Raw genomic sequence first — 26,028 nt, 5'->3', positions numbered from 1 at the left:
GCAAGTCTCCTTCCACTCCCCGGTCTACCCATAACCCAAAACAATGATAGTGACAGTGGGGAGAAAACGGGTCGAAATGTTCAACATAGCAGCATTCAGGCTGATAGATTGAGCGCTGTGCAGTCGCAGAGACTGAATACGCATGCACGTTGCATGAAGTGTGTGCATATTTTTCGCTGACTTTCGTGATTCTTTTCGGGGTGAAAAAACTACTTGTGAGAACGACGTAGACGCATTCAACAAGATAAAGATGTTTATTGAAAAACTAACCGTCGAGAGATACACAGAAGTGCAGGCTGCCAGCGCTTGCTGAACGTATAAAGGTTTGCATGATATAGTTTTGCTTTTGCTGCTCAAACACACGCACTCTTTTATCAGATCTTACAATTTTATTAGAACGCTGTGTTACAGTACTTTGCTCTTGAGCAGCTTTCATGTATACAAAGTGTTTTTCTCTCATGTTTTCGAATTATTATTATTGCAGACAAAATATTGGACCCAACTCAAGTTGACTGTGATAGGAAGAAAAGATGGATCAAGAACCCTTGGAGATCTCAATCGACGGCAGGGACCCGACCTATAAGCAATTCCCAACATGGTCATTCCGTCGTCTGCAGGCTCTCATCCCAGCCAGGGCCGTTCTGTACCTGCTCTCTTTTTCTGGGTTCCTCGTCAGTTTTGTCATGCGAAATGACATTAACTTGGCCATCATCGCCATGGTGCGCCACCCTGTCCGGAACGCCACTGATGATTCCTCGACCGAACTTTACTGTTACACTCAAACGAACGTCACTGAAGATGAAGATTCTGGACGACCAAACTATGAAGAAGGAGACCTGGACTGGGACAGCACCATTCAGTCAACTATAATCAGCTCCTTTTATTGGTGTTACGTAATGTCTCAAATATTGGGCGGATACCTCACCCAAAAGTTGGGCCCCAAGACGGTGTTTGGTTACTCGCAACTCGTCACTGCCATTGGATCTATTTCTATTCCTCTTGCAACTGATATCCACTTTGCTGCAGTCATATTTGTAAGGTGAGAAAGCTCATCTCAAAAATATATTATTTAAAGTTTGAATACGATATTGAAAATAGGGCTGAGCACAATTTTGCTTAATTTAACAGACCACTACTATTAATTATTCCAATACTAAAATCCTGATGAGTTTTATCATGAGTTTAAAATAAAAGCAATTAGTATTTTCAGCTCTTTTTGACTTGTTTAGTATTTTATTGTTTAATAGTTTAAATTGACACCCAATAAAGTTATCTTAACTTACCACTTCATCAAACAACAGTTAGGAAAACAACCAGAGTAGCTAGTGTAAAATAATTTAAATTTGTTTACCTTTTTTCTGTTTTCAAAATTTTTAAAAACGTTAAGGCGTCTATTGAGCTATTTTGCTATAAATATTGTTTAAATTAAAACTACAGGACTCGCTATGGCCCAACAAACTACGTTTTTTTTCTCAAAATTTTAGGTCTGTCCAAGGATTCGCATCAGGCTTGACATGGCCAGCCATGTATGCAATGGCAGGAAGATGGATCCCACCGAGCGAGAGGAGCAGGTTCATGTCATCATTTCAAGGTTTTAGTTTCGGAATTGGTTTGACCTACCCTCTTTGTGGTTGGCTCATCGCCAATTTTGGATGGAGGGTTGTTTTCTACGTGACTGGAAGCTTGGGTTTCACGTGGTGCATATTCTGGTTCCTGCTGGCATATGACACCCCTGCTGTGCATCCCCGTATTACGCCTTACGAAAGAAGCTACATTGAAGTTAGCCTGGGAGAGACAGTGGTGAAAGGCAAGGGACTGCCGGTGCCTTGGAAAGAATTGTTCAAGTCCCTGCCTGTTTGGGCTATTGGCATCACCACCTTCGGGCGTATTTGGGTCAGCTACACTTTTATAATATCAGGTAAACAAGACAACTTTCACTTTTTGTGTTCAATCGGAATTAAGACTGGACATGTGGAATGTTACTTAATTAAATCTTTTATTTACAGGTCCACTGTACATGAAAACGGTGCTGGGCTTTTCCATTCAGACAAACGGTCTTCTCAACGGGGCGCCGTTCCTGCTAAGCTATGTCACATCTGTTATCTTCTGCTACCTCGCTGATGTGATAGTCACCAAAAACGTGATGTCGTTGAAAAATGTCCGAAAGATGAACACCGCTATAGCGCAAGTTGTGCCTGGGCTGATCTGCGTTCTGATTGGATACCTGGGCTGCAACATTGTGCCCATTCTGGTGGTTTGGTTTATAGCGGTTAGCTGCATCACGGCAGCCTATGCAGGTGCCATGGCGAGCATCGTAGACATTGCGCCGAATCTTGCTGGCCCCATCTTGGCCTTTGCACAAACCATTCACATGTCTGCTAGCTTTCTTTCGCCCATTGTTGCTGGCTTCCTTCTGAAGGAGAATCAAAGCCTGGAGCAATGGCGAATCGTGTTCGCAGTCACTGCCATCGTTTCTGTCAGCACATATTTCATGTTCCAAATCTATGGCACTGATGAGGTTCAAGCGTGGAATTATCCCGACAGTAAGCCACCAATGCAGCAAGACGACACTAACACACCGCTTCAGTTATTAAATGTGGATGAGAGGCAAAAGAGTAGTTCATCTGAGCCCAAAGAGAAGTGAAAATTTCCAAAACTTTCCTCATTTCATCTTTTATCTTAAATGTACTTAGTGTTCATCTGGTATGAACAAGTACTGCTCAAAAATTAAGTTTTACATGTGACAGGAGCACCTATTATTGTGATCTTGTATTTACAAGCCTTCTGAATTGAATTTTTATTTTTGATTTACGTTGAAGGTTTCTGACTGCATCCAAATATTTTTCTAGTTTGTCCTGTAGAGGAGAAGAGTTAACAAGCCATTTAAGTTTCTTGCCATCAATCATTTTATAACTTAACTCACAATATTATTAACGTTTACGATAGTTAAGAAATTATCACTGCATCAAAATAATTTTGAAATATTCGCGCTTATGCCAGACACTAACATCACAAACCAAAAGGATACTTTAAAAAATAAAATAACATTTAATTTAACAAGTTTTGGAGATGCATGCTCCAAATAATGAGTGCATCTAGATGAAGTAGATAATAAAATCAGGGAGTTGGCGTTGATAGAAAATTTCACGTTTAGTTCATACTCAATCTTGCTGGATATTTGTTCAGAAAATAATTTTTCTAGTTTTATGATTTTATTGGTTTTTGATGCTTTTATGAACGTCTTTTCCCGAAGTGTGAGTATCTCTTAATTGTTTTGAGAATTTAGGTTCGTTTAAGTAGGATTTCGCTTTTGATTTTGCGTCCACAGAAAGGTTCCTTGACATAAACACATAATATTAGTAATAATATATTTGAATCGTGGGACGCGCTGCGAGTACCGCGGGAACACGATTTAGCGCGAGTTTCAGCGGTACTTGCAGCAGCGCGACCAACGACTCGTAAAATATTGACGTGATGAGTTTACTCCGATAAATCAATCTATTTTTCGCGCCAAATCAAAAGCGAAGTCCAACTGTAAGGGATCAATCTTGGTGTTTTATGAACTTTAATTCTTTGACAAACAGCAATTTAATGTTGTAGCTTTAAAATCTTTAATAATTTGTGAAGTTATTGCACATTCCACGTTATTCTGAACTGATTGTTGCTATATTGCAAATATTTATCGCAATCTGCAAGGCGCTAAAGCAGCCATTAGTGACCTTCAAGATCCGAGATAATATCATGAAGGGCTATTTTTAAATGATTTCAATATTGCAGGGAGGCGGGCCTCATTATGGTTGTTCAAAATAAAATCCGGATGATTAGGATTGGGGGTTTTTATTTAGTAACTTAAAGAATTTAATGAAGTACAATTAAACCGAGTCATTCTAAACTTGCAACCACATTTGAATTCATTTTCAGTGCCTATGAATGTGAAATGCAAATTCGATTTTTCTACAGTATGGTTTGTGGCAGAGTTGAGGCACATCTTGTCCTTCACATAGGTTTGTGATCCAATAAAAATATTCCACAAGTTGATCAAAATGTTTAATTTGAGAGTAGTCAAACGTGATCATGATCCACTCCTTGTCATTTTCAGCCTGTAGAAGTGAGCACTAACACCCTGACAAATTGAGACCAAACATGGCTGGGACTGTTGGACTAGTCGCACAATGTTCTTTGCTTTTCGTAAGTGTCCTTGCTGAGCAATACTAATTGCTAGAAATAAATAGCAGCGCGACTTCATAATGGGGTCTCCCATGCGAATAGCAAGCCTCAGCTGAGCCCAAGAAATTTTCCCTGCCATCACAGCCTGAAGAACAGAATACAAAGAAATTTAGAGTTTCTCATTTGATTTTCCCATAACTTACACAGTGACCGTAGTTGTCTCCAAGCGCAGAAAACGCTCCTCCCAAGGTTGAAAGCCAAGAGAATGCGTGCTCAACTTCTTCTCTTTCTCTTGCTAAATATTCCATTCTACGGCCCCTGTAAATACCATAGTTAGCAGCAATGCTACTGGAAACATTACAAAACGTATTATACTGTACCAAGCTTTGTCTAGGAAGAAAATAGTTGGTAGAATCTCAAATGCAAGAAGATTTTTGTGACAGTAGTGACGACTGACGTAGTCTAGCCAAACTGTACGATAGTTTTGAGACCTCAATAATGTTTGCATGAAGAAATGAAACGTGTACGAGTTCAAAACAATGCACAGCTTTCTTCGAGCTACGAAATAGCCATTTTCAGTATGGTTGACAATGCCTTGGGGATTCAATTTTGACTTAGTTTTATCAGGAATACACTGTTTTTCTGAAACTAAAGCCACACTACGGCGGCCTGTGGTGTCTATAAAAATAATTTTAGCAGTTGACATCGCAAAATTTCTTTCCAATCACTCAAAATCGAAAAAATGAGCGATCCACAAGTTCACAACCTCCTGCACAACCATCTGTTTACAAATACAAATGAAGTTATCCGGCTGAAGACTGCTGAAGACAGAAGACTGACATGAGTCAAGTCTGGTCAAGTCAATCCGCAGACGCAGATCATACTCCGCATGGCTCGCAGCGCAGCTTCACACACCCCCTATTTTGACCAATAGGAGTGAAGTGTTTCGATGACGTCAAACACTACAGTTCATTATAAAAAATGCATTATGAATGCGGCTGTAGCGATCAATATTGACATTTAAGGGTTTTAATTTTCTTAAGAGGGTATCAAATTTTAAGGGAAAGTTTGAATAATCATATCTTGTCAACAGAATCCCCTTAGAACGCCTATCAGATGAAATATCGGAAATAAAGTACTATTATTTGTCAGCGCAACAACGATGCCAGATTGGGCTCTCGACCTTTTGATGTACTTTATTATTTCGTGTTAAGAGCTTAATGATGTAAATTATTAAATTTTATTATAGATGCCACTCATTCGGAGGTATTCTGAATAGGACTTAGCTTTTTCATGATAAATTAAATTTAAATAAGAAAATTGGGAGCTGCCGGCAACATGGCCCCGGGGTAAATCAGTACACGCCTCTTTTGTCCCACTCCCTACCCGATCCCGAACCCCGAGCAAATTCTAGAGGAGGCAAGGCAAAAGGCAAGCACGAGCCAGTGATCTGACATCAAGTTTCATTGACGACCGTACGCTCAGGTTGCTGTACTGACGCTGCCGCCGCACTCTTGTGCTTTCGCCGTCAAAAAACTCACCGGAAACATTGAATTAGCGAACGTCGACCCCCGATTGAACACATCGTCGCATTTTCATTAATTTTCATCGGTGCTTCCTTGTCCAATGGCGTACTTGCGGATTGTCTCGCAGAGAATTTGCACGACCAAAAAGCTCGCATCCAACACCCCCTTGATTAAGTTTGTGCCGACTACTTTCAAGTCGACGCATGCCATCAACGTAGAGGCTGCCGTCAACCCCAAGTCGGACGAGAATCCACCCCGCGACCCCCTTGACCAGAGTTTCACCGACTGCCGGGCTGCTTTCAAAAGCAAAACGACATGGGAAATCATCAGGGCGTACATCGTCTACACCCTTTGTTCCTCGAACTACCTCGTCGAGAACAACATGCAGGTATGACGATATTTTCATTTATTTTTATTAAGGTTTTTTTGCTTCTCTCCCAAATATTTTGTAGATACATACTCTACTGTTTATTTTTGAAACTATGTATGTACATAAAAAGTCTGCACTTAAGGCAGGAATTTTTTCTCCTGATAGTGTGCTTGTTTGTTCACTAAGTAAATTGTCGAAATATCATATTTGTGGTGGAAGAAAAATATTTCCACAAAATACTCTTAAATCAGTCCCACTTAAAAAAATCACCCTTTAAACTAGCTGCTGGTTACTCAGCGTGAAGTTGTACTCGATCATTTTTATTTGGACTAAAATTAAAATACATAGAATACATAGCTTTAATTTACCTTGACACCATGAAAATAGCACAACAGTTTAGACTGCAAACTAAATAATATCAATTTTGAAAAAAAATCAGATAATATTTTTCTTTTTTTTACTGAAAGAACAATAATTCAATTATTATCACCTATCAAACTAACACTATCATCTTGCTGGGAGGATGAGTTTGCCATTTTAATTTAAGAACACTATTATGTGCTCGTGTTTTGGAAGATTTCAAATATCAATTAGTTAAATTTGAAAGCAGTACGTACTAATGACGAAAAATGCAAGAAATGCTTAGTGCTGTGCTTGCAAAAATTTGACTAATGCAGAAGTCACTTGAACTCCACATGGCACAGCCATTGATTTACTGTCAACTCTTCAAAATAATACACGTGCCAAAAGGAAATATTTCAAGAGCTTCCCAAAGAAAATACTTTCTTTCGTATAGAGAATTAACCGTAAAGAGCAGTTTTCCCTTTCAGTAAAAATTTCTGGTAACTTAATTTTATTTATTAACTCGTATATTAATATAATATAATTATGAAAAAGAAAACTCTCCCTGAGGAAGAAACTCTTAACTTATTTTTTAATTCTATTGTTGAGATTAATTCGTTGATGAAAAAACAAGACAATGAAACCTAAAATATTACGTAGCTCCGAAGAATTAAATGATTATTTAGGGTTCAATTCAATCCCAACAAACTTTGCAACAATTCAAATTTAGCTCAAGGACGTGGCGCTTAAAAATGAGGCAGACGGTTTACTCCACTCCCACCAGCCACCACCCCAAAAAGGTAAAATAATTGAGGCAGTCAAGGACGGCGCCGAAACACTCATACTTTTTGTACAGCTTCGGCGCTCTTATCAGCTTACAACTTGGTACTAATAATCGTTCAACAAACATTACCAACATGCAGCTTCGCATGAAGGAATCAGCTTTTTCGCTCTCCAAAAAGTGTTATAATAGCTGATACGGCCTAAATATCACCATGGTTGATTATATATGCAGCCTTAAAAATCAATCTCGGTAGCAAGACCAGAAAGTTCTAGAATGTTACCCAAATTTAACGCTCAGATTTTATTTAATTTCTCTGGTTCTTGTTTAAGTTTCATCGCGGGGAAATGAAATACAGGCTACTTACTGAGGCGCGTTTTATTAAACCCTAGATACAATTAAAGTAGAGCTTAACTGACCAACAATTATTACGAAAATTTTGCAATGTTGACCCTAGCAAGTAGTTCATTGGGTTTATTTTTTGTAAAATTGAGCTACAGTTTGTCTCTACAATATAGTGAAATCAGAACCGAGGAACAGTTAAATATCAGATTTTGCCCTTTTTCTTGAAAAAAAAAAAATACCTGTTTTTTGGCTTGATTTCGGCCAACCTGGGAAATCTTTGAGGCTTTTTGCTTTAGATAGTGTTTCAGGTAAAGTTAAAAAGGATTTTTTTCACAAATATTCTGTGCAACGTTACTTTAAACCTTTTAGTACCTCAGCCTGTGCTTTCAATTTCAAAATAACTTGAACTTGGGACATAAAATTTCATACTTAAATCGTGCAATTCTCTACCTTAACTGTTGTTGTAAAAAGTGAGCTGAACCTTGAGATTATATGAAAGCGATTTGAATAAAACTTTTAATTGGGGCTAGTGTGTTTTTCCCTCTTTTTAATTTGACACAGATACACCCAAAATTATGGATTCCCAGCCTCAAGGTGTATTTTTAAAATGAAAGAGCACTTTTATTAGCGGACGGCGTGTGTAGTGTAGCGTCTAGCCGCTCGATTAAGTCGCGGAAAGCAGAGAGCGATTTAGGCCAGCAAGGTGACTTTAAGATCAATGGTGAACCAGTCGGTATCACTTGCCACCGCGCGCTATTGATTTCGCTCGCAGCCAACATCCTTTTTGTGTTCGCCAAAGTTACATTAGGCTGCAGCACCAGACTCGCGTCATTTTGCGTTCTCCCGAATTGCCTCCCTCCAGTGCGTCTCCCAAGGCAATTTTTACTTTGTAGCCCCGACTGGCGTTGCAGTTTCTCTACACGAAACTAAATTTAGAATACCAGTCTTGTTCAATATTGCGTTGTTTTGACTTCCGAGAAAAAAAGACTTGGAGCTGCAGCACCCTGAAATAATAATTTGAGAAATAATTCCTTTTTAAGCTGCTAAGATTGCTCTGGCCTCCGGTTGACCGTCAAACAATTTGAAGAATTGTTACGGCATGCTCTGTTTTTGTATATCTAATTTTTGCTAAATAGTAATTAGCAATTATTATTGGAGGCCCTCTGCATCATAAAATTTGCACACACTTCTTTGACTGTAATATTTGGAATCATGAACAATAAACATTAATAAAACTAAAGCTTTCCAAATCAATGACCCTGAGAAGGAGCAATAAATATATCGGTTATCACCTTCAACAGATCCCCAAAGAATAATAATGTTGTCCTGCGTGTCGGCATTATCATATCAGCTTGTAATTTTCGTAGCATTATTTATTCCCGAATATACATAACGTAAAAGTCCTAACACGGCGGTATTTTCTGGCTGTAAGCTGCTAATATTCACAACAGTTGGGTGGGCACTTCAGACTTATCACACGATAGCAAAATATTTCTGAAACAGCAGGGTACTGTTCAGCCTGAATTTTTTTCGACAGTTGAAACCACAAAGTTGTCATGTGGTTACAAATAGTTTACCGCTTTCTATACGGCTGGGAAAAATATGCAGTAATTGCATCAGTGGAAATCATAGATAGTAAATAAATTAATATAAAATCACAGCCTTCCTCTCTTATTACAACAACTTCAGTTTCGTGGTTCCCACTGTACTCAAGGCCAATCCCTTTAACTGAAGGCTCGTTAGAACCGTGCGTCGCTTCGCAATTTCGTTCTCGACGTTATTGCGTCCATGGCTCAGGTGGTCGTATCGTTCATACGTAACGAAGTACGCGGCAATTTGCTTTGCGGTTGCGGGTGCAGCAGGCAGACTCTAATTTTGGCAGAGGCTTGTTCACTGCCTCGCCAATCACTTTCGTGTCTTTGCGTAGTTATTTGCAGAACGGCATCATTGAGGTCAGTCTGCTGACCAGTGACTATCTGCGACTGCCAGAGAATGTGCACACCTATGCGTACAATGTCTAATCGTAAGAAAGTGCCCCCGTTTCTATTGCATAGTAACCACCAAAGGTGTTTGGAGCATTGAGGACATTGTCGTAAACTGACAAGACGCTTGTGTCGTGAATCATGGGCCCTATAAATAGTGAATGCTACGCGAATAACATATATTCTTGCAATGGTCAATACAATAATAAATACATTGAATACAAAATTTAAAAGCAGGAACAAAATTCAATCAATTTGTTATCGTGACTTTTCAGACCAGTAGATCAAATATTTGGTTCTTATATCTATCGTGACTAATTTTATTTAATTAAGATTGTAAGACTAATTTGTCTATGGGAGTAGCCATGCTAAAATCAATTAATAATTAGTAACCCGAAATGGATTTTTCATTTATTTTAAAGTCAAATTAACTTCAATTTAACTTTAATTTAAATCCTCTTGATTAGCCTGCACTAGCATCTTTCAGGAAGGTATGCGAATTTTATAGTTTCCTTTCTAGATTTTTTTCGGTTGCACACAATCAGAGATGAGTGCAGGCGATCTCTTATTCAAAATTCTCTGCAGCTAATGCTGTGGCTATGAATTTTGTTTTAGAGGTAAAGTACTGCTGATCCTAGGCCCGCGGTGCCGAAACATACGCTGTGCGGTACGAGAGCGTATGATATTTTTTTATATATAATTTTTCGAATTATTAGCCTTCTGTTCTTATTAATTTGTCTCTAACGAATAGCCATTTTAAAATCAATAGCGTTACAATTGTTCAAACGGTTCTCTTTCAACAAAATGCTTGCTCTTTTTTTAAGTTTATGGTGAGGCTGAAGGTACGTTAATGTTATATATTTTGTGCTTTCGTATTATTCATTACTATTCTCTGTAAAAGATCACTCAAAAGGAAGAATAAAGAAGCATTTTAGTTTCACCTTTTACTTTAGCGAAAGTATAATATGCTTGTGGTAGTTTATTAAAATAATCAATCTTTTGAATTTAAAAAAAAAACACTTAGCAGCGATGATCTAGCTTGATGCTTGAACCTTTTTATGAACATTCTATCCATCGAAAGCTATAAAGCTCGTTGTAAAATCGACCGCAGTGCAGCTTCGAGATTTCTCTCGCTATTATGCTCTTGTACCCCAATTTTTGCTTTTTCCCTCATAGATCATCCCTCGCACCCCTCATCCGGAAAAAAGAAACATCTGCTCTCCAGTCCCTTCTGTTATGTCCTCAAGCATTATTCCTGCTCGAATGAAATCCTATTGGTTGGTGTGGCATCGCCTGATGATTTCTGGCTTCAAATTGCAGCTCTTTCCACCGAACAGTTTTCCTTAATTATGGTTCCCACTCCGACGTACCGCAAAAATACACTAATGCAACGCCTATTCCCAGGAAGACCACTTTTTTCTATTTTTAGCCACATTTTGATAGTAAGTTGCCAAACTGCTTGCTCCGCCGCTTTATACTATTTGGCCACACCACGTTGTCGGAGTTAATTAATTTCGGCTTTCGCGATACTGCGGCCTATTTTATCTGCGGTGGCATCACTTGACGGGAAACGAGATAATGTTAGACGAGACGTGATCTAGTTCAAATATTGCGTCACCATCATCGCAAAAACTGATTTTTTTGTTCGAAAAGAGACAGGTTTCATTCCAGCCGTTGTAAATATTTTCTTGGAATCCATTTCCTTAGTGAAGTTATGTAATACCAGAGCTGTGCAGACGAGAAAAACAGGTATTGTTGCAAGGAAACAAATAATTATGAAACAAGGAGGAAAATAAAACTGAAAAATAGTTCAGGAATTTCTTCATTTATTTTTTTTAAAGACAAATCCATATGTGACAGACAAATCCATTAAAGGTAGAAAGAAAAAAACAAGTGTACAAAATCGTAGCCAAATATTTAGTGAACAGCCATTCAGACTTTGCCCTCTTCATTTTTTGTGAAGCGAGATGCGACAATGCGTAAAACGTTGAAGCAGACTCTTCCATTGATCCACTTGAACGCATCATCTCGACGGCAATCAATATTGCAGGCACAGCGCCAGCCAGCTAGCTGGCTGGCTGGTCCACCGGCGCGCCCCCAAAATCAGGAGCAAACACGCGGAGTTAAAGATGCTCGCTCGCACTAATTACTAAATGCAATCTGCCACTGCAACACCCACCAGTGACCGCACTCCAAATAAGCTCTGTCAACAAGCTTCGCAAGGATATTATTTTTGTACTCATGCTTTCTCGTCAGCATTCAAAATATCTTTGAAGTTAAACGAATATAGCCATGCGATTATTGCTGAAATGTTCGCCAGTTCAGATATCAACCATTTCAGCAAGAACGAATATCAATTATTACTTGATTGGATTTTAATCATTTTCGTTGGTAAAATAAAGTTATTGTAATGCGGCAGAGTCTACAATAAAGTTGCCCCTCTGATCTGCAGTAGTTATTTTGAATTAAGAATTAATATTTCAAAACATTTGTTCTTTATGGCGTGTGGTTCATATTTTTTTTCAGATGGTTGTGCAAACTTTTAAATCAAATTGTCTGTATTTTGATTTCAGATTATGAAAATAAGTCAGAAAATTCTTGGCAAAAGGCTGTTCAACTGGTTCATGAAGGGTACGTTCTATGGCCACTTTGTGGCTGGCGAAAATCAAGTGACGATCAAGCCGACCATCGACAGACTGCGTTCCTTTGGAGTCAAGTCCATCCTCGATTACTCAGTTGAGGAGGACATCAGTACCGAGGAGGCTCAGAGACGAGAAACTGAGTAAGTTATTCCATGCAGAGAATTCTTGTGCATTTTCTCACTAATACAAGTAATTCACGAGTTACGTGTTACATTGTAATGGTTTCCTCTTTACAATCCAGCGAGGACTAATTTCGAATAATGGTCCTCGCCGTTTCTGCACCAATCAGTTTGCAACAAGCACACTTTGCCATTCGCTCATAAATTTACTATCATGGTCTTGTGTTTATACTCTTCTCTCTGAAAAGGATTCACGATGGGTAACAACTTAAAATTTGCTTTTGTTAAAGCATGACATTATCTACGAGTGTTTCTTTTCTGCATTTTGAATCTTCGCCTTTCTATTCCTGCGCATTCAGCTAATCTGGAACTTATTTTGATTCCAGGTTTGCCAAAAGGTGTCTTGCTTAGTTGCATGCATTTTAAGTGTGGTGTGTTCTCTACCACTCTGCATATTTAAAAGTTAACTCTCGGCTTTTAGTTTAGTATTTAAAACATTGTTGATGTCGCAGTAAGTGATTGTAGAGCAAACCCATGACTTATTTTATTTTTCAGGTCGTGCGTTTCTGAAGCAGGTGATGATCAATCTCAAGGTAGAATTATCGTTGGACAAAATTGAATTGTGTTGCACCACAATTTTCTTTTGATTGCAGGGACTATCAAAAGATACCACAGCCACCAAGAATTCGCAGACAGGCGATACAAAGTCGACAGTGCAAGAACTTACTTCTATCTCAATGAGGCGCAGTGCGAGAGGAACATGGAGATTTTCTTGCGATGCTTGGAAGCAGTTTCAGGTAAATACTCAATTTACAGCATAATTGTTTGGCATTGAAGAAAATTTTAGGTACAACATCCGGCACCGGAATAACTGCTGTGAAACTGACTGCGCTTGGTCGACCCCAACTTTTGGTATAACCATATTGAGAATATTCTTCTCTCGCCATAAGCTAATTGGTGTAATTTTCAAGCTGCAACTTTCTGAGGTCATCATGAGGGCTCGTCGCTACTTTGAAGAGTTGACTGGTCACCACGGAAGTATCATTGGACACCATGTAAAACCTGAAGAACTCGCTGAAAAGTTTGGAAAGGCTAGGCTAATTAATGATGTGCAAGTTCAACATTTCCTTGACAAACTGACCTACGACAAGAAAGGGTATGTGCACAACTTCACAGAAAGCTTAAGAGATTTGCCAACCACTCTTTAAAAATGACGCAAGGGGTTTGATCTGAATCCATGTTTCATTTAAAGAGAGATATCTTTTGGTAAGAATGACTCTGTCAAAAATTTGCTCATCTATTTTAGACATAAAGAGAGCATTGTAACAAATGTTTTTAATTTATTTTAGTGTGATCCATCTCTTCCCTTGGTCTGGCATTATTGATGAAGATGCTCAACTGAGCGAAACCTTCAGACTGCCTGACCTGAAAACAGGTCGCATGGTACGCTTAATTTCCCAGCTAACGCCAAAGGAGGAGGAAATGTTCCGAAACATGATTCGCCGCATTGACACTCTCTGCAAGGTATGAAACTGAAGATATTGCTGCATGATCACATGAATTAACTGACACCTCCTAACTTGATGCAGTGTGCCAAAGCGCTTGACGTGCGCATCATGGTAGATGCGGAGCAAACCTACTTCCAGCCGGCCATCACTCGAATCACTCTTGAAATGATGAGGAAGCACAACAAGGAAAAGGCCATCATGTTCAACACTTACCAATGCTACCTGAAGGAGGCATTCAACAACGTCAGCACCGACTTGGAGCAAGCCAAGAGACAAAACTTCTATTTTGGAGCCAAGCTAGTGCGTGGAGCATATCTTGAACAGGTTTGGTTCAGATTAAATTTTTTAATTCGGCTCAATAATCCCCAATGGTTGTCACTATAGGAGCGTGCTCGTGCTGAAGCGCTTGGATATGATGATCCAACAAACCCATCATTTGAAGCGACATCTGAGATGTACCAGAAGACCTTGAGCGAGTGCTTGAGGCGCATCAAGGATGGCAAATCCAAAGGAGAGGGCAAAAAGATTGCTATTATGGTGGCTAGTCACAACGAGGACACAGTTCGATTCACTCTCAACGCGTAATAAACCCATTCAATTAAGATAGTGTGTGAAATGTTCTATGTTATTTGCATTTTTAGGATGAATGAATATGGAATCTCTCCTGAAGACAAAGTCATTTGTTTCGGTCAATTGCTGGGCATGTGTGACTACATCACCTTCCCACTTGGTAAGTTTTTGGCCTTTGGGAAGGGGTCCACATTGAAACTTGTCACTCAAACAATACATATTGATGTTTATAGCTGCAAAATTTAGACATTAAGTAATTATTTCTAACTCCCAATCACCATCGGACCATTTTATGTAATTTGAAGCAAACTAAAATTGGCAGAGCCTGAGGGAAAAAGCATCTTATCGTTTGGCGCCGTTTATCCAAGGGTGACTTTTTGGTGAACCCAAATATATTCTTGATTCTGAAATGTTATATTTTTATTCTATGAAAAGAAGGAAGTAAGATACTGTGCAATTTTCAAGTGTTTATTTATGCGATAATATCGATAAACGCTGAAAAAATATAAAATTATGTCAGCAGAATTACATGACCACAAATACATGATTTTGATTCGACAATTTTAATTTCAGGTCAGTCTGGCTACTCAGTGTACAAATATATCCCATACGGGCCAGTTGATGAGGTGCTACCGTATCTCTCTCGACGCGCTCAAGAGAACAAGGGCATCTTAAAGAAGATTAAGAAAGAAAAGTCCCTCTTGTTGCAAGAACTGAGCAGGCGACTTGCAAGGGGCCAGCTGTACTACACACCCAAAGGTAACTACCGGCCCATCTAAAGCGAAAAGCAGTAATGTGATCCCCTTTTATTTTACGAGTGGTTAAAACAACTATAAGCTCCATCAGTGTGATTAAACTAATAGTTAGCTACATTGTAAACGAGTTCCATGGAGAACCACATGGTAGTGGCATTGGTGGGATGATTGTCGAGTATTAGATAACGTTAAAAAGAAAAATAGTACTTAAGCGATAATTAGAGAACGAAAGGATGCGACACAAGCTGGTCTGTCATATCTTGTTACCTATTCAACGTAATTATTTTGGAAAAAGAGATGGTGAACATCTGTGTCCATGCCCCCCGAATCGCAGCGATCATGTTTTAATAGGGAACGCATCAAACTGAAGATCAAAAAGATAATTTCTTGCCAAGAGTCAGTCTTTATGTCCTTTTACAGGAAAACTTAAATGTGTACTTTGAGAATATGACTGGTGTTGTTGTTTATTATTAATTGGTCATACTGAGGAATTAAAAGGTGGGATTATTACACTAGTGAATGAATTGCGGAAACATAAAAAGTATTATTCTCTATAAACTTGGAAACAGTGCAAGTATGCTGACGCAGATCTCTGATTTCACAAGGAATGAATCTCTTGATCATTTTGCCAAGAGGCCTAAGCAGCGTTTTGTTAAATGCCTTCGGAGAAACGTTTGTATATTGAAACAAATAATATTTTGAAAAAGAATCGAAACTGAACAGTATTTTTGTGCCGAATTGAATCTCGAGATATGATTGACACAAAGTATTATTTATTTGTCGTTTCGTCACTATTTTGTGAGTGTAACATGTTCAACCTGGTTATTTATTTCCTTGGAGTTTTCAAATTCACACTATTAGTTTTAAGTCTTGGAATAGGCCCTTAATTCTTGCTAGCTGAGTACATGACACAGTAGAAAAACTAAGTAAATAAACACAGAAATCTAACGCAAAACAGATATATCATTCCTCATAAGTGAGGTCTTTGGGTTGCCTTGGTGCTCATGTATCCATTTTTGTTTTTCATTTAATGTGCGTGTTAATATTCTGTATAACAATAATTTAATTTCAATCTTTTACTACCTGTGTAACGACTGTTCTTTTTTATGAAAAGGATTTCTGTCAAACAAAGCAGACTGTATGTTTTTGAACGTATTGAGCATTATGTTATGTACTGAAGGGTGAAGGTAGGCAACCCTAGACCTAGATTTTTGTACAACAGATTGCTCTGCACTTCTTTTATTGTCAATGGCTAGTCGAAACTGTGTAAAAACAACCTCTCGCAACAAGCAGGTGGAAGTTCCCAAAGTGCATTTCATTACTATTTGTTTAATCCTTGCATTTAGATTATAATTTCTGAAGGATTCTTTAAGTGTTATACCCTCAGAAAGATGCTGTAAGAGAGGTTTTGGCTTTGGCATGTTGAGATTATGTCTTTTCAATCCATACAAATTTTTACACAACAAGGATCCGTCATTTAACTTGGTGAAGAAGAAAGAGTGATATGTCCGAGACAATAAAAATTTCTTTCATGTTCAACGCACTACTTGGAATTTTATTTCTCAACATTATTAATTCAAAAATATGTTCTTAAATCAGCCTAAAAATTAGTTGTGTGGTGGAAATAAATACATATTCAACATTGAGTTTGTAATTAATTGACTGAAGTTGATTTTAAAACTTCAATTATTTAATTTTTATTGGTGGGCGCAAACTTTAGTTACCCTCAGAGACACCTAATCTAATTTAATATTTTTCATAAATTGGTAAAAATTTAAAAATATAACACGTAAATTTTTATTTTCCTCCTCGCCGCCCAAAATATTTAACGTTTTAATATAAAAGAATAATTGTTGAAAATGTCTTAAATTTAGACTCAGTGTTTTCAAAATTATAGTCACTGTGGTTGTCTTTACCCCCTTTACTTTGGAATTATGTGGGGTATTTTTTTTAAATCTCATCCTTTATATTACATATTTCTTTGATCTCCCAACGAAATAGAACAGCAAAATAGTTGAAATATTTGACAATTCCGTTATTTAGTTTTCCAATGTTTAATAAATTTGCCAGTGAACGAGGAAATGGGGGTGATCTTGATACTAAAAATAATTATACATATATATCATTTTTATTACTAACTGCTTACCATTTTAGAAAAATTTAGGTTTCAAAGCAATTTCCCCAGCAATATTATCATAATTTTACAGCAATATGATGTGTTAGGTGTATTAGCACGCATTTCACGCGCCTTTATTTAAAGAAAATCATGAATGGGAGAAGGGGAGTGGCTGCGCAGAGACTGTCAACTGTGTGACCTCGAGGTGCGAAAAGTCTGTTATTTTGCAGCTGCTGGCAACAAATCGCTTGGTTTTTCTATGATTCGTGCGTTTCTGCGCGTCTGAACTTATTAGGTCTCTTAGTTGGAAAACAAAAGCACAGTCGATATGTCGGACAGTGCGGAAAATGCCCCTCAGGAAGATGTTTCCAGTCCCGAAGAGGCCGACACCAAAGAGTTTGTTCAGGTATGAAACGAGCGAATTTCACCTTGAGCGTGGAAATTAAAAAATCGATTTTGACATTTTCAGCCTTCTCAACAGGAGATTGAAAAGATCGAGGAGGCAAAGTTTAAGGCCCGCTACCCTAAATCGATCCAGCCGATGAGCGGGCACTCGGCTTTTTTGCAAAAGCGGCTTGCGAAAGGGGTATGCATGTTCAGGATTTTTGTTTATGTAACATACGCCGTTTTAATTCTACAGGCAGGGGTTGTTGCGCGAAACTTCGTCTATCTGGCAATGCATTTTACTTCAGTTGATTTTCCACATAACTAAGCGCTGTGCTCCCTCATGCTCAACAAGTTAAAAAATATCAAACTTTGTGTGCATATTTGACATCGTTAAATAATATTATGTACCGTCTTGGTGCCGTTAAAATGTTAAAATTGCGCACAGCTCCAAACGTAAATTTTACAGGAGGTTTCTCCACTACAATGCATGGAGCACATCGCAGCTGTTGGTGTATTTAAATGCTATTACTAGATTCACACATTTTTGTCTAAAATACACAAAGCAAAGCCCGAAATCCCAATTTTAAAAACAGGCTTTCTCCTGAGACCTGCATGTTTTGAAAAGGAATTAATCACAAGTCTTTTTATAGTGTTAACTCGTTTTTTATGTACACTTTTATTTTTCAGCAAAAGTTCTTTGATTCTGGAGACTATCAAATGGCCAAGCAAAAAGGCTCTCTGCCGACAGCAGCTAAGACCAGGGTGACCCCCGCGATGCAGCCATTTGCAACAGGAGAGGCAATCCCAACGCCTGAGACCGTGCCTGTCCGAAAGACATCCATAATTCAGCAGCCAAAGTTGAACTTCAACAACGCCCCTGGTACCAACTAAAGACCTTATCAGTGACTTTCTCTGCTTTCGCTTCATGGCAGACTCTGTGGCCTCAAGGCCGTAAATTTTCCAACATTGGCTTTGTTTGCTCTAAATGGTTAATTCAAATTACCGGTGGCTCTGCTCAGACCGAAATCGACTTGCTTGAGATTTGCTTTCCACGGTTATTATCTGTCAAGAAAGATTTATCAATCAATTTACAAGGCACAAAAACCGATATCGTGTAAGTTCCAGTTACTTATTTCCTTCCGCTGTTTGATCTGTGTAAATAACTACAATGATTTTGCTAGGTTTAGTATGTTCTTAAGTAAAGGTGTTAAAAGATTAATTTGAATATATAAAAACACACATTCAATCACTATTCTCTGATAGTTGTATGCATGGTCCAAATTTAGATCTCTGATATCAGTCGCATTATATTGAGAAAAAAATTGGTCAGTGAATTAACAAGTTTATTTGGTGCTTGATTGAGCATTTGGTGATGTCTGATGGTTTGGAAATTAAATCAACGCAAACATGTTGACGTGATAAAATTGAATGTGCGTTTGTTCTCCACACTTATTGTTAGATCCAGTCTTCAGACTGGTCAACATAAAATATTAAAATGTTAGTTCTAGCAAGTAAGCTTGTAATTGACGAGTTTCAGCATTTCGCTTCTATCCACAAAGTCACAGAAAATGCTCATTTTGGCTTTCACACATGGATACAGCAGCTGCCAGTTTTTGTATTCACTGTCCGTAAAAATAATGGAATTCTTAAGATGAAACAACACTGTACAAAAATATTTTCTAATTAAATTTGAATTGTGCCAATAAAAAGAATGTATCATAAATTCAAAAACTCTTTCAATTTTTCTAAATAATTTGTTTTGTTCCTTTATTTAATGGGAGTGGTTTAAATATTAAGTGCCAGCTGATTGTGTGTTTCTTCAAATAACTGTAAGAAAATGTCAGTGGTGAATATGACAGCACGACCCAAATTATTACCAAAATTTGAATATGAAATTGATTTATCCTGATAACTTTGGCGTCATGGCTGTGGAGTGTGCAAAAAGTAATAAAAAAATCGCAAATAAGGCTGACAATCCTATCAGTTGTTATTTTGAAGGGGGAAACACACCTAGAAATGAACATACAACATGGGCATCACAGAGGAAATGTCTGCGAAGTAAATTTTGTACACAAATTCGCTCAACAAGAGCTGTTAATTGCACTCTGAAAGTCTCCAAAGCTATCTCCTGTTTCTGCCATGTCGTTGATGTTGATTGTTTTGGTAGGGGTGTTGCTGGCGGTTGCGGTGATCTCGAGGGCGCTCTTGATATCTATTTCTGTCCTGAGATCTCCCGTTGTTGTGTCGGTCTCTGGAGTAGGGCTCATCGCCGCGGTAACCATTATTTTGTTGATGGTCCCTTCTGTAATCTTTCTGGGAGGCGTAGATTGCGTTGAACTCTTGCTGGTTCCTGTGCTGTTGATGTTGCTGGTACTGCGGTTGTTGCTGGTATTGCTGCTGATGCCTGGGAGTAGATGGTGATTGCTGGGGTGTGTTCCCACCTGCGCCGTCCCTCAGTTGAAGCTTAAGAGTTCTTCCGAACAGCTGGGTTCCTGCTAGCACTTGTGTAGCGTACATGACAGACACCTCATGTTTGAATGTCACAAATGCATAGCCAGCTGGCTGATTTGTCTGTTTATTTTTGGGGATATGAACTTTTTCGACAGGCCCCACTTGAGTGAACAGCTCGTGAATCAGGGCCTCTGTGGTTGCAGGGGTCGCCAGATTTCCAACGAATAAACTGCGCTTTCTTTCGTCGTCCATACTGCGAAACATGAATTAAATCGTGTATTAATTACATGACTCCTTTATGATAGCGGAAAATTTTTGTAAATAATTCATATCTTTACTTATTGCAAAATCTCAAACCTTTCATCAACTCTTATCAAATTTTCTCAAGGCTGATGGTAGATGGTGATACGAGTTCAAGCGTGATCAGAAATTGGGTAGTTTTTGTAATTTTAAAGATTATTTGTTTTCTTAATGAAAGTTTACAATTTTTGGCTATCGAGATCAAAACACAGACAGTACGTAATACAAAACGCTATTAAGTTGGCCATTTGATTTAATTTCAATATATTTGTGACCCGCCCCCAACGCCCACTTTGTTTATGGTTTTGTTGGTACAAAGCACTGCCGTGAGTTAGTAAATTTTGTCGACAGGCTCCAAGCTCGCCGATTATTCTTCACTTTTTGCAGTTATTTCTCTGATAATATGGTAATTTATCCCAACATGAATATATGAAGTCTATGTGAATACTCATATGTTGCATTTTGAATCCCCAAACCACAGATATTTGAACACGGGAGAAGGGAACGAGCATTCATTTGATGCGGTTTAATTTTCCTTGACAACTCTGCAAATTTGATGATATAAATTTGTAATTTTGAATTTATTCTTAATGTATGCAGCAATGGGGATTAAATAATTATTTCACCACGCACATGTAACAATAATTCGACCTTATGTTAATATTCTTCGTTTGCAGGCTCGTCGTTATGACACCAGAACCACAATTTTCTCTCCTGAAGGTAAACAGTATTCCTAAATTCTAAGGCAAAATTGCATACTTATCAAACTTTGAACTGTTTTAAGGGAGACTATTTCAAGTGGAGTATGCCATCGAGGCTATCGGCCATGCTGGCACTTGCTTAGGTATTTTGGCCAACGATGGCATCCTTCTGGCTGCCGAGAGGAGAAACACAAACAAACTTCTAGATGAAGTTTTTTTCTCTGAGAAAATCTACAAGATCAACGAGTCTGTTTTATTTCTTATGACAAAATAAATTAGCTGATTTCCTTTTTCTCTTTAGGGACATGGTTTGCAGTGTTGCTGGAATCACCTCTGATGCCAATGTGCTGACTAGCGAACTGAGGGTCATCGCCCAGAGGTACTTGCTCACTTACGGAGAATCCATTCCTTGTGAGCAACTTGTTTCGTGGCTTTGTGATATCAAACAAGCCTACACTCAGTATGGAGGTATAAAAATTGCAATTCAAAAACTTGGTTGTTTCTAAAATCGTGCATACTCCAGGCAAGAGACCTTTCGGTGTTTCGATCTTGTACATGGGCTGGGACAAGCACTATGGCTATCAACTGTACCAGTCCGACCCCAGCGGCAACTACAGTGGTTGGAAGGCAACTTGCATTGGCAACAACAGTGCTGTGAGTCTTTTCAATCCTCGCCAGTTTTTTACTGTCCGATTACACGCTTATTTCTCCGTAGGCGGCCGTCTCGATTCTTAAACAGGAGTATAAGGAGGGTAAGACCACCCTGACGGAAGCTAAGAGCTTGGCCATCAAGGTGCTCAGCAAAACTTTGGACATGACCAAGCTGAATGCTGAAAAATGTAATTATTTCTTTAGTGAGTTAAGAGAGTGACTTGATTCTTTTGCTGTAGTGGAGATGGCCATTCTGGTTCGTGAGGATGGCAAGACCAAGATTCGCATCCTCCCAGCGAAGGAAGTGGAGGAAATCATTGCTGCATTTGAGCAGTCTGAAGCAGCTTCCTCCTCAGCTGAAGCGGCTCAAAAATAATTAGCGTTAATTGATTATTATTTCTTATTCTATAAATAAAGCAAAGGTTTTGATTTGAACTAAAAATTTATTTATTTCATAATCCTTACAAATTTTATGATTTTCTTAGACTTAGTATTGACTTGATTGAATATAGTAGTGACTGGTAAATGGTTTAGTCTTGAGAAGGCCACAGTTCAATTTCCAAAATCACAACGTTTCTGTTTATAGTTTCATCTAAGCAAAAATTGAGCATAGTAGTAAGACATATTTAAAAATAGGAACATCTTGCTCATTAAAACTTCTTGAGAATATTAATTAATTCATAAAAAATACTTCTGAACTCTATGGATATGATTCTAATTTAACCTTAACATAACTAGCATATTTATAAACACATCTTAACTTAGAGATTAGAGTGGTGTTGTTTTGATTCTAATTATTGCTTATCAGGTGCTTCCTTCAGATTCTCATTCATTGGTCCTCCTCATCTAGAATTTTACAAGCTTTTTCAACATTGAGATCGACGCTTCGTAAAATTGCTCCCATCTTTTCAACGTCCGCAACATAGCCTTTAGCTGAGAGCTGAAGGACTGCTCTTTGAATCTGTACATCCACACTTTCCTCTGAATTAAACAATGAGTTAGTGAAATAATTTAAACCATATTATTGAACAAATACCTTCTATCTTAGGAGAGCTTGCTTGAGAGTTTCCCTGGTGAGATGACACATTCAATGGCACTGCAGGTGTAAGCAGGAATGGATTGAAATCTATCGAAGCATAAATATTAAAAAGGAATACAGTGAGAATAAATGACCACTCTTACAGTCCTCCAATTGACTTGGATAGAAATTCTGATTCAAAGGTGGCATCAAGGGATGATGAGGAAAGTGACCCATTGTCACAGAGGGGGCTAATGAGGCAGCGGGCCTCATGCCCAAGTATGGGAAGAAATTTGGTTGGTAGTGCAAAGGTGGCCCTTGAGCCACCATTGCTCCAGCATTGATCACCGGTCCACCTGCAAGATTTAAGGATTTTTGTAAAATTGGTAGAAGATATTCTATCTCTAAGAACAATGTTAACTTCAGTCTAGGAACAAGTTCACTCTGCTATTCCATAAATGGGCTGTTTATATTATCCAAAGTAATTAATACATAATATTTACTGTGCAGTGCTATAGCAGCATGAGAAATAGTTCCTCAAGGTTTATTTCCAAGCTACGTCATGATATTATACGCATTATAATTAACATAATTAATAATCCAATCAGGGCTCCGAATTTTCCCCACCGAGTTTCAACCGGCCCGGTTTTTTTCGGGTTTTTCCAAGCCAAAAAACCCAATAAAACCAACTACATTACACATGGCTCCAATATTTTTTACAGAATAAAAATCGAAAAAATATGGAAAACACCAACAATTCTTTTTTTAAAAAAAAAAAAAAAATAAAAATAATGCTGCATTGCAAAATAGGTAAGACCTGGCGAATGGGGGATGAGTTTCTTTGTTTCTTAAAACCTTCAGTGAATAGCAAATCCGAAAATACCCTTAAAAACCCTAAAAACACCAAATTACCCCCAATAAAACCTAGGTGGGTCAGGCAAAATGTAAAAACCCCAGGTTTTTCGGAACCCTGAATCCAAGAAGTGTTCATTACCAGAAATCGGCTGGCGCGTTGGTGAAACTCGCATGATAGGCATTGACGACAGAGGTCTCATGGCACTAGTGTTTCCATTCATATTTGGTTTGTTTTGCAATCCACCTATCGGGACAAACTTTTGAGCATTTGCTGAGCCACTCTTGGACAGTTGTCCATTATCAATGATTTGGGGCTTCACCACGCCACACTGGTTACACATCCCAACCTCTTGTTCTGAGGCAAGAAAATTACTCTCACATGGGGCTCATGCAATAAATATTAAGTGCTCACCTATTGTTTTGGCTAAATTAAAAATTGCTTTGTTTAGGGATCCTTCCTTAGGAACACCATTACAGGATCTCTGCAATTGTAATTGCAGGCATTAGTTGTCGTACTGAAGACACATGGAAAGTTCTTACCCGGATGGAGCAGTTGGAGCAATTTTTGTGGCTGCAGTCTTGTTCTGATAAAAGAATACTCAAAACCCTGCAAACATGAGCCACCATGGTTTCAACATTGTTGATGGGCTTTGGCAGTTTCAGCATGGCATGCTCATGGTGTGAGTTTGGTTCGCAGTGACCACATACATCATAATCCAAACACACCACACATCGGTAGCGGTTCCCTAATATTTCTTCGCTGCACTCATTGCATCTGAAGTTCTTGTGTACCACTTGATATGTTAAATCATACTTCAAACTCATGATTACAAGAATAATTCAACCATTCACCTTTCTGGGGACTGTTCCCATTCATCAAGGCATTGGCTTCTTTTGAGGTTTCTTTTCTTAAATGAACTTGTAGCTTCCACACAGAGCCCTTCTGGCTGGTAACAAACTTCAACTCTTCATCAGTGGATATAGTAATATTGTCACCATCCGAGTCTGTAGAGTGAAATTAACACGCAGGATTAACCGAGTTAGTGACATAACATGCAAAAATGACTGTATGATACAATACATACCTAAAAAGGAAATGTCAAATGTTGAATTTGCTTTGCAGATTTTTGGGAATGCATTGCAAATTCTTTGATGAACATTTATAAAATTTCCAGCAGCTGATTTCTCCATTGTGAATTTCCGTAGCTCCATCAGCTTTCCCTCGAGACAGTAGAGAGCAACTTTGTAGGTGACCTGCTCATTTTTCTGATCCATTTCTAACTGGTAGTGCTGCTGCAAAGATAGAATGCAACATTTAAAACTAATTGTATTTATTCTATTTATTCTGATATAGGGGACTCACGCTTTCCGATCACTCACACTTCTCGCTCTGATGGGAAGAATCAATGTTAATGCCCTATCCTAGCCAGAAGTGCGAGTTGGGCAAATATAACAAGTATTTGGATACTCGTTGAAAGAACAGATACAAATCTTTCTCAAACACTCAGATAGATGGCAGAAACAATATCTATACAAATAAATTCAACGAGTGTATCCAAACACTTGCCATGCAAAAATAGTGAGTCTACCATAGTACTTTGTAAGTGTATGTATGAATACATAGTGAAGCAACGTGAGAAATTCATATCACTAACAACAACTATGTATCATTATGTACGTTACATACATACACAATGCCATAAATTGTTTCTTACCTAATGCAAAATTTTTGTCTCATGTATTATTTTAGCCCAACTTGGCAACTTTGTTGGTTCTGTATAGATTTTCAACACATTGATGGTCACAACATCACTGATCACTCCTAACCCAGAATAGTTTGCAGTAAAAACAGTTTCGTATTTTTCAAGCACACGTTCGTAGAAATAAAATGTTAATGAATTGAGGATGTAACAGCAGTGAATTCCGCACGAGAGAGCGTGTTGCTGTACATATTATTATGAAAATACGAAACACGCCATGTTGAATGCTTTCCTTTGTTTACTTTCTTATTTTCGTTCTAAAATATGTATCTCCTGGACAAGTTCGAGATTACTCTTAACCAAACACATGCTTTTGTAAACAGTCGTCAGATCCCTCCTGGATCCCTCCCAGGTTGCCTCTCCCTTACGACCGTGAACTTAACCGCTTGCGTTTGCCGACCGGGAGAAGTAAGCCTCTTTTTCAGCAATGCTGCCAACCTAAAATTTCTAGCGTGACCTACTGCAGGGGTGGGTGGTTCTGTTGATGAGGCCTAAACAACATTAAATATCCGGGCCGTCCCTATAATTCAAGAAATAAAAATAAAAGTGCAAAAAAGGGTCCCATATATGAAGGAAAGAAATTAAAGGGGTGGCACCTGGGGTGAGTTTGAGCTTGTAACCCTACTCAATTTATTTGAACAATAATTTCCTGCGAATTTGAAGCACTCTGCTCGCAGTCCCA

At 38.4% G+C, this 26,028-nt stretch overlaps 6 protein-coding genes across 8 annotated transcripts; 4 read left to right on the top strand and 2 right to left on the bottom strand.

Annotated features, from left to right (window-relative positions):
- Positions 1 to 35: 35 nt before the first annotated feature.
- Positions 36 to 4,044, top strand: LOC135937784 (sialin-like). The gene is made up of 4 exons (XM_065481023.1): positions 36 to 323; positions 485 to 1,039; positions 1,485 to 1,918; positions 2,007 to 4,044. Exons 2-4 carry the CDS (start codon positions 531 to 533, stop codon positions 2,642 to 2,644), a joined length of 1,581 nt encoding a protein of 526 aa, XP_065337095.1. The 5' UTR covers positions 36 to 323; positions 485 to 530; the 3' UTR covers positions 2,645 to 4,044.
- Positions 4,045 to 5,593: 1,549 nt separating this feature from the next.
- On the top strand, positions 5,594 to 16,650 carry slgA (proline dehydrogenase slgA). Of its 2 annotated transcripts, XM_065481021.1 has the most exons (12): positions 5,594 to 6,081; positions 12,087 to 12,295; positions 12,523 to 12,534; positions 12,830 to 12,867; positions 12,928 to 13,071; positions 13,122 to 13,186; positions 13,246 to 13,430; positions 13,624 to 13,798; positions 13,864 to 14,106; positions 14,167 to 14,363; positions 14,424 to 14,512; positions 14,926 to 16,650. In XM_065481021.1, the coding sequence occupies exons 1-12, from the start codon at positions 5,794 to 5,796 to the stop codon at positions 15,129 to 15,131; spliced, it is 1,851 nt and encodes a 616-aa protein (XP_065337093.1). In that variant the 5' UTR covers positions 5,594 to 5,793; the 3' UTR covers positions 15,132 to 16,650. The 2 variants fall into 2 exon arrangements, with proteins under 2 accessions (XP_065337093.1, XP_065337094.1); XM_065481022.1 differs by lacking the exon at positions 12,523 to 12,534 and having other exon boundaries at positions 5,595 to 6,081.
- A 752-nt stretch (positions 16,651 to 17,402) lies between these two features.
- On the top strand, positions 17,403 to 19,333 carry endos (alpha-endosulfine). The gene is made up of 3 exons (XM_065480792.1): positions 17,403 to 17,629; positions 17,693 to 17,809; positions 18,298 to 19,333. The coding sequence occupies exons 1-3, from the start codon at positions 17,552 to 17,554 to the stop codon at positions 18,499 to 18,501; spliced, it is 399 nt and encodes a 132-aa protein (XP_065336864.1). The 5' UTR covers positions 17,403 to 17,551; the 3' UTR covers positions 18,502 to 19,333.
- A 240-nt stretch (positions 19,334 to 19,573) lies between these two features.
- LOC135937630 (RNA-binding protein 7-like) lies at positions 19,574 to 20,580 on the bottom strand. Its single transcript, XM_065480791.1, has 2 exons — positions 20,419 to 20,580; positions 19,574 to 20,314 (listed from the first exon to the last, which is right to left on the bottom strand). The coding sequence occupies exon 2, from the start codon at positions 20,311 to 20,313 to the stop codon at positions 19,732 to 19,734; it is 582 nt and encodes a 193-aa protein (XP_065336863.1). The 5' UTR covers position 20,314; positions 20,419 to 20,580; the 3' UTR covers positions 19,574 to 19,731.
- Positions 20,581 to 20,638: 58 nt separating this feature from the next.
- Positions 20,639 to 22,155, top strand: Prosalpha3 (proteasome alpha3 subunit). Its single transcript, XM_065480793.1, has 7 exons — positions 20,639 to 20,767; positions 21,039 to 21,081; positions 21,146 to 21,308; positions 21,364 to 21,530; positions 21,586 to 21,716; positions 21,778 to 21,901; positions 21,953 to 22,155. The coding sequence occupies exons 1-7, from the start codon at positions 20,765 to 20,767 to the stop codon at positions 22,087 to 22,089; spliced, it is 768 nt and encodes a 255-aa protein (XP_065336865.1). The 5' UTR covers positions 20,639 to 20,764; the 3' UTR covers positions 22,090 to 22,155.
- Positions 22,156 to 22,192: 37 nt separating this feature from the next.
- On the bottom strand, positions 22,193 to 25,685 carry ref(2)P (refractory to sigma P). 2 transcript variants are annotated; one of them, XM_065480786.1, is made up of 9 exons: positions 25,302 to 25,683; positions 24,672 to 24,879; positions 24,439 to 24,591; positions 24,127 to 24,380; positions 23,999 to 24,068; positions 23,726 to 23,830; positions 22,896 to 23,087; positions 22,750 to 22,839; positions 22,193 to 22,694 (listed from the first exon to the last, which is right to left on the bottom strand). In XM_065480786.1, the coding sequence occupies exons 2-9, from the start codon at positions 24,859 to 24,861 to the stop codon at positions 22,543 to 22,545; spliced, it is 1,206 nt and encodes a 401-aa protein (XP_065336858.1). In that variant the 5' UTR covers positions 24,862 to 24,879; positions 25,302 to 25,683; the 3' UTR covers positions 22,193 to 22,542. The 2 variants fall into 2 exon arrangements, with proteins under 2 accessions (XP_065336858.1, XP_065336857.1); XM_065480785.1 differs by having other exon boundaries at positions 22,194 to 22,694; positions 23,726 to 23,941; positions 25,302 to 25,685.
- Between the last annotated feature and the right edge of the window lie 343 nt (positions 25,686 to 26,028).

This window comes from Cloeon dipterum, chromosome 2 (assembly GCF_949628265.1).
Source record: "Cloeon dipterum chromosome 2, ieCloDipt1.1, whole genome shotgun sequence".
NCBI classification, from domain to species: domain Eukaryota; kingdom Metazoa; phylum Arthropoda; class Insecta; order Ephemeroptera; family Baetidae; genus Cloeon; species Cloeon dipterum.
The sequence above is the reverse complement of the archived record's forward strand: the minus strand, read 5'-3'. Positions and strand labels throughout refer to the sequence as shown.

What these genes read in the sequence shown, in the direction of transcription:
- LOC135937630 (XM_065480791.1), bottom strand. Translation starts at nt 20,313, where the DNA reads ATGGACGACGAAAGAAAGCGCAGTTTATTCGTTGGAAATCTGGCGACC.
- endos (XM_065480792.1), top strand. Translation starts at nt 17,552, where the DNA reads ATGTCGGACAGTGCGGAAAATGCCCCTCAGGAAGATGTTTCCAGTCCC. An exon ending in ACACCAAAGAGTTTGTTCAG is followed by an intron (nt 17,630 to 17,692) that starts GTATGAAACGAG and finishes TGACATTTTCAG; the next exon opens with CCTTCTCAACAGGAGATTGA. An exon ending in AAAAGCGGCTTGCGAAAGGG is followed by an intron (nt 17,810 to 18,297) that starts GTATGCATGTTC and finishes TTTATTTTTCAG; the next exon opens with CAAAAGTTCTTTGATTCTGG.
- LOC135937784 (XM_065481023.1), top strand. Translation starts at nt 531, where the DNA reads ATGGATCAAGAACCCTTGGAGATCTCAATCGACGGCAGGGACCCGACC. An exon ending in GCTGCAGTCATATTTGTAAG is followed by an intron (nt 1,040 to 1,484) that starts GTGAGAAAGCTC and finishes TCAAAATTTTAG; the next exon opens with GTCTGTCCAAGGATTCGCAT. An exon ending in CTACACTTTTATAATATCAG is followed by an intron (nt 1,919 to 2,006) that starts GTAAACAAGACA and finishes TTTTATTTACAG; the next exon opens with GTCCACTGTACATGAAAACG.
- Prosalpha3 (XM_065480793.1), top strand. An exon ending in CACAATTTTCTCTCCTGAAG is followed by an intron (nt 21,082 to 21,145) that starts GTAAACAGTATT and finishes AACTGTTTTAAG; the next exon opens with GGAGACTATTTCAAGTGGAG. An exon ending in AGCCTACACTCAGTATGGAG is followed by an intron (nt 21,531 to 21,585) that starts GTATAAAAATTG and finishes TGCATACTCCAG; the next exon opens with GCAAGAGACCTTTCGGTGTT.
- slgA (XM_065481021.1), top strand. Translation starts at nt 5,794, where the DNA reads ATGGCGTACTTGCGGATTGTCTCGCAGAGAATTTGCACGACCAAAAAG. An exon ending in AGGTGATGATCAATCTCAAG is followed by an intron (nt 12,868 to 12,927) that starts GTAGAATTATCG and finishes TTTTGATTGCAG; the next exon opens with GGACTATCAAAAGATACCAC. An exon ending in TTGGTCGACCCCAACTTTTG is followed by an intron (nt 13,187 to 13,245) that starts GTATAACCATAT and finishes GTAATTTTCAAG; the next exon opens with CTGCAACTTTCTGAGGTCAT.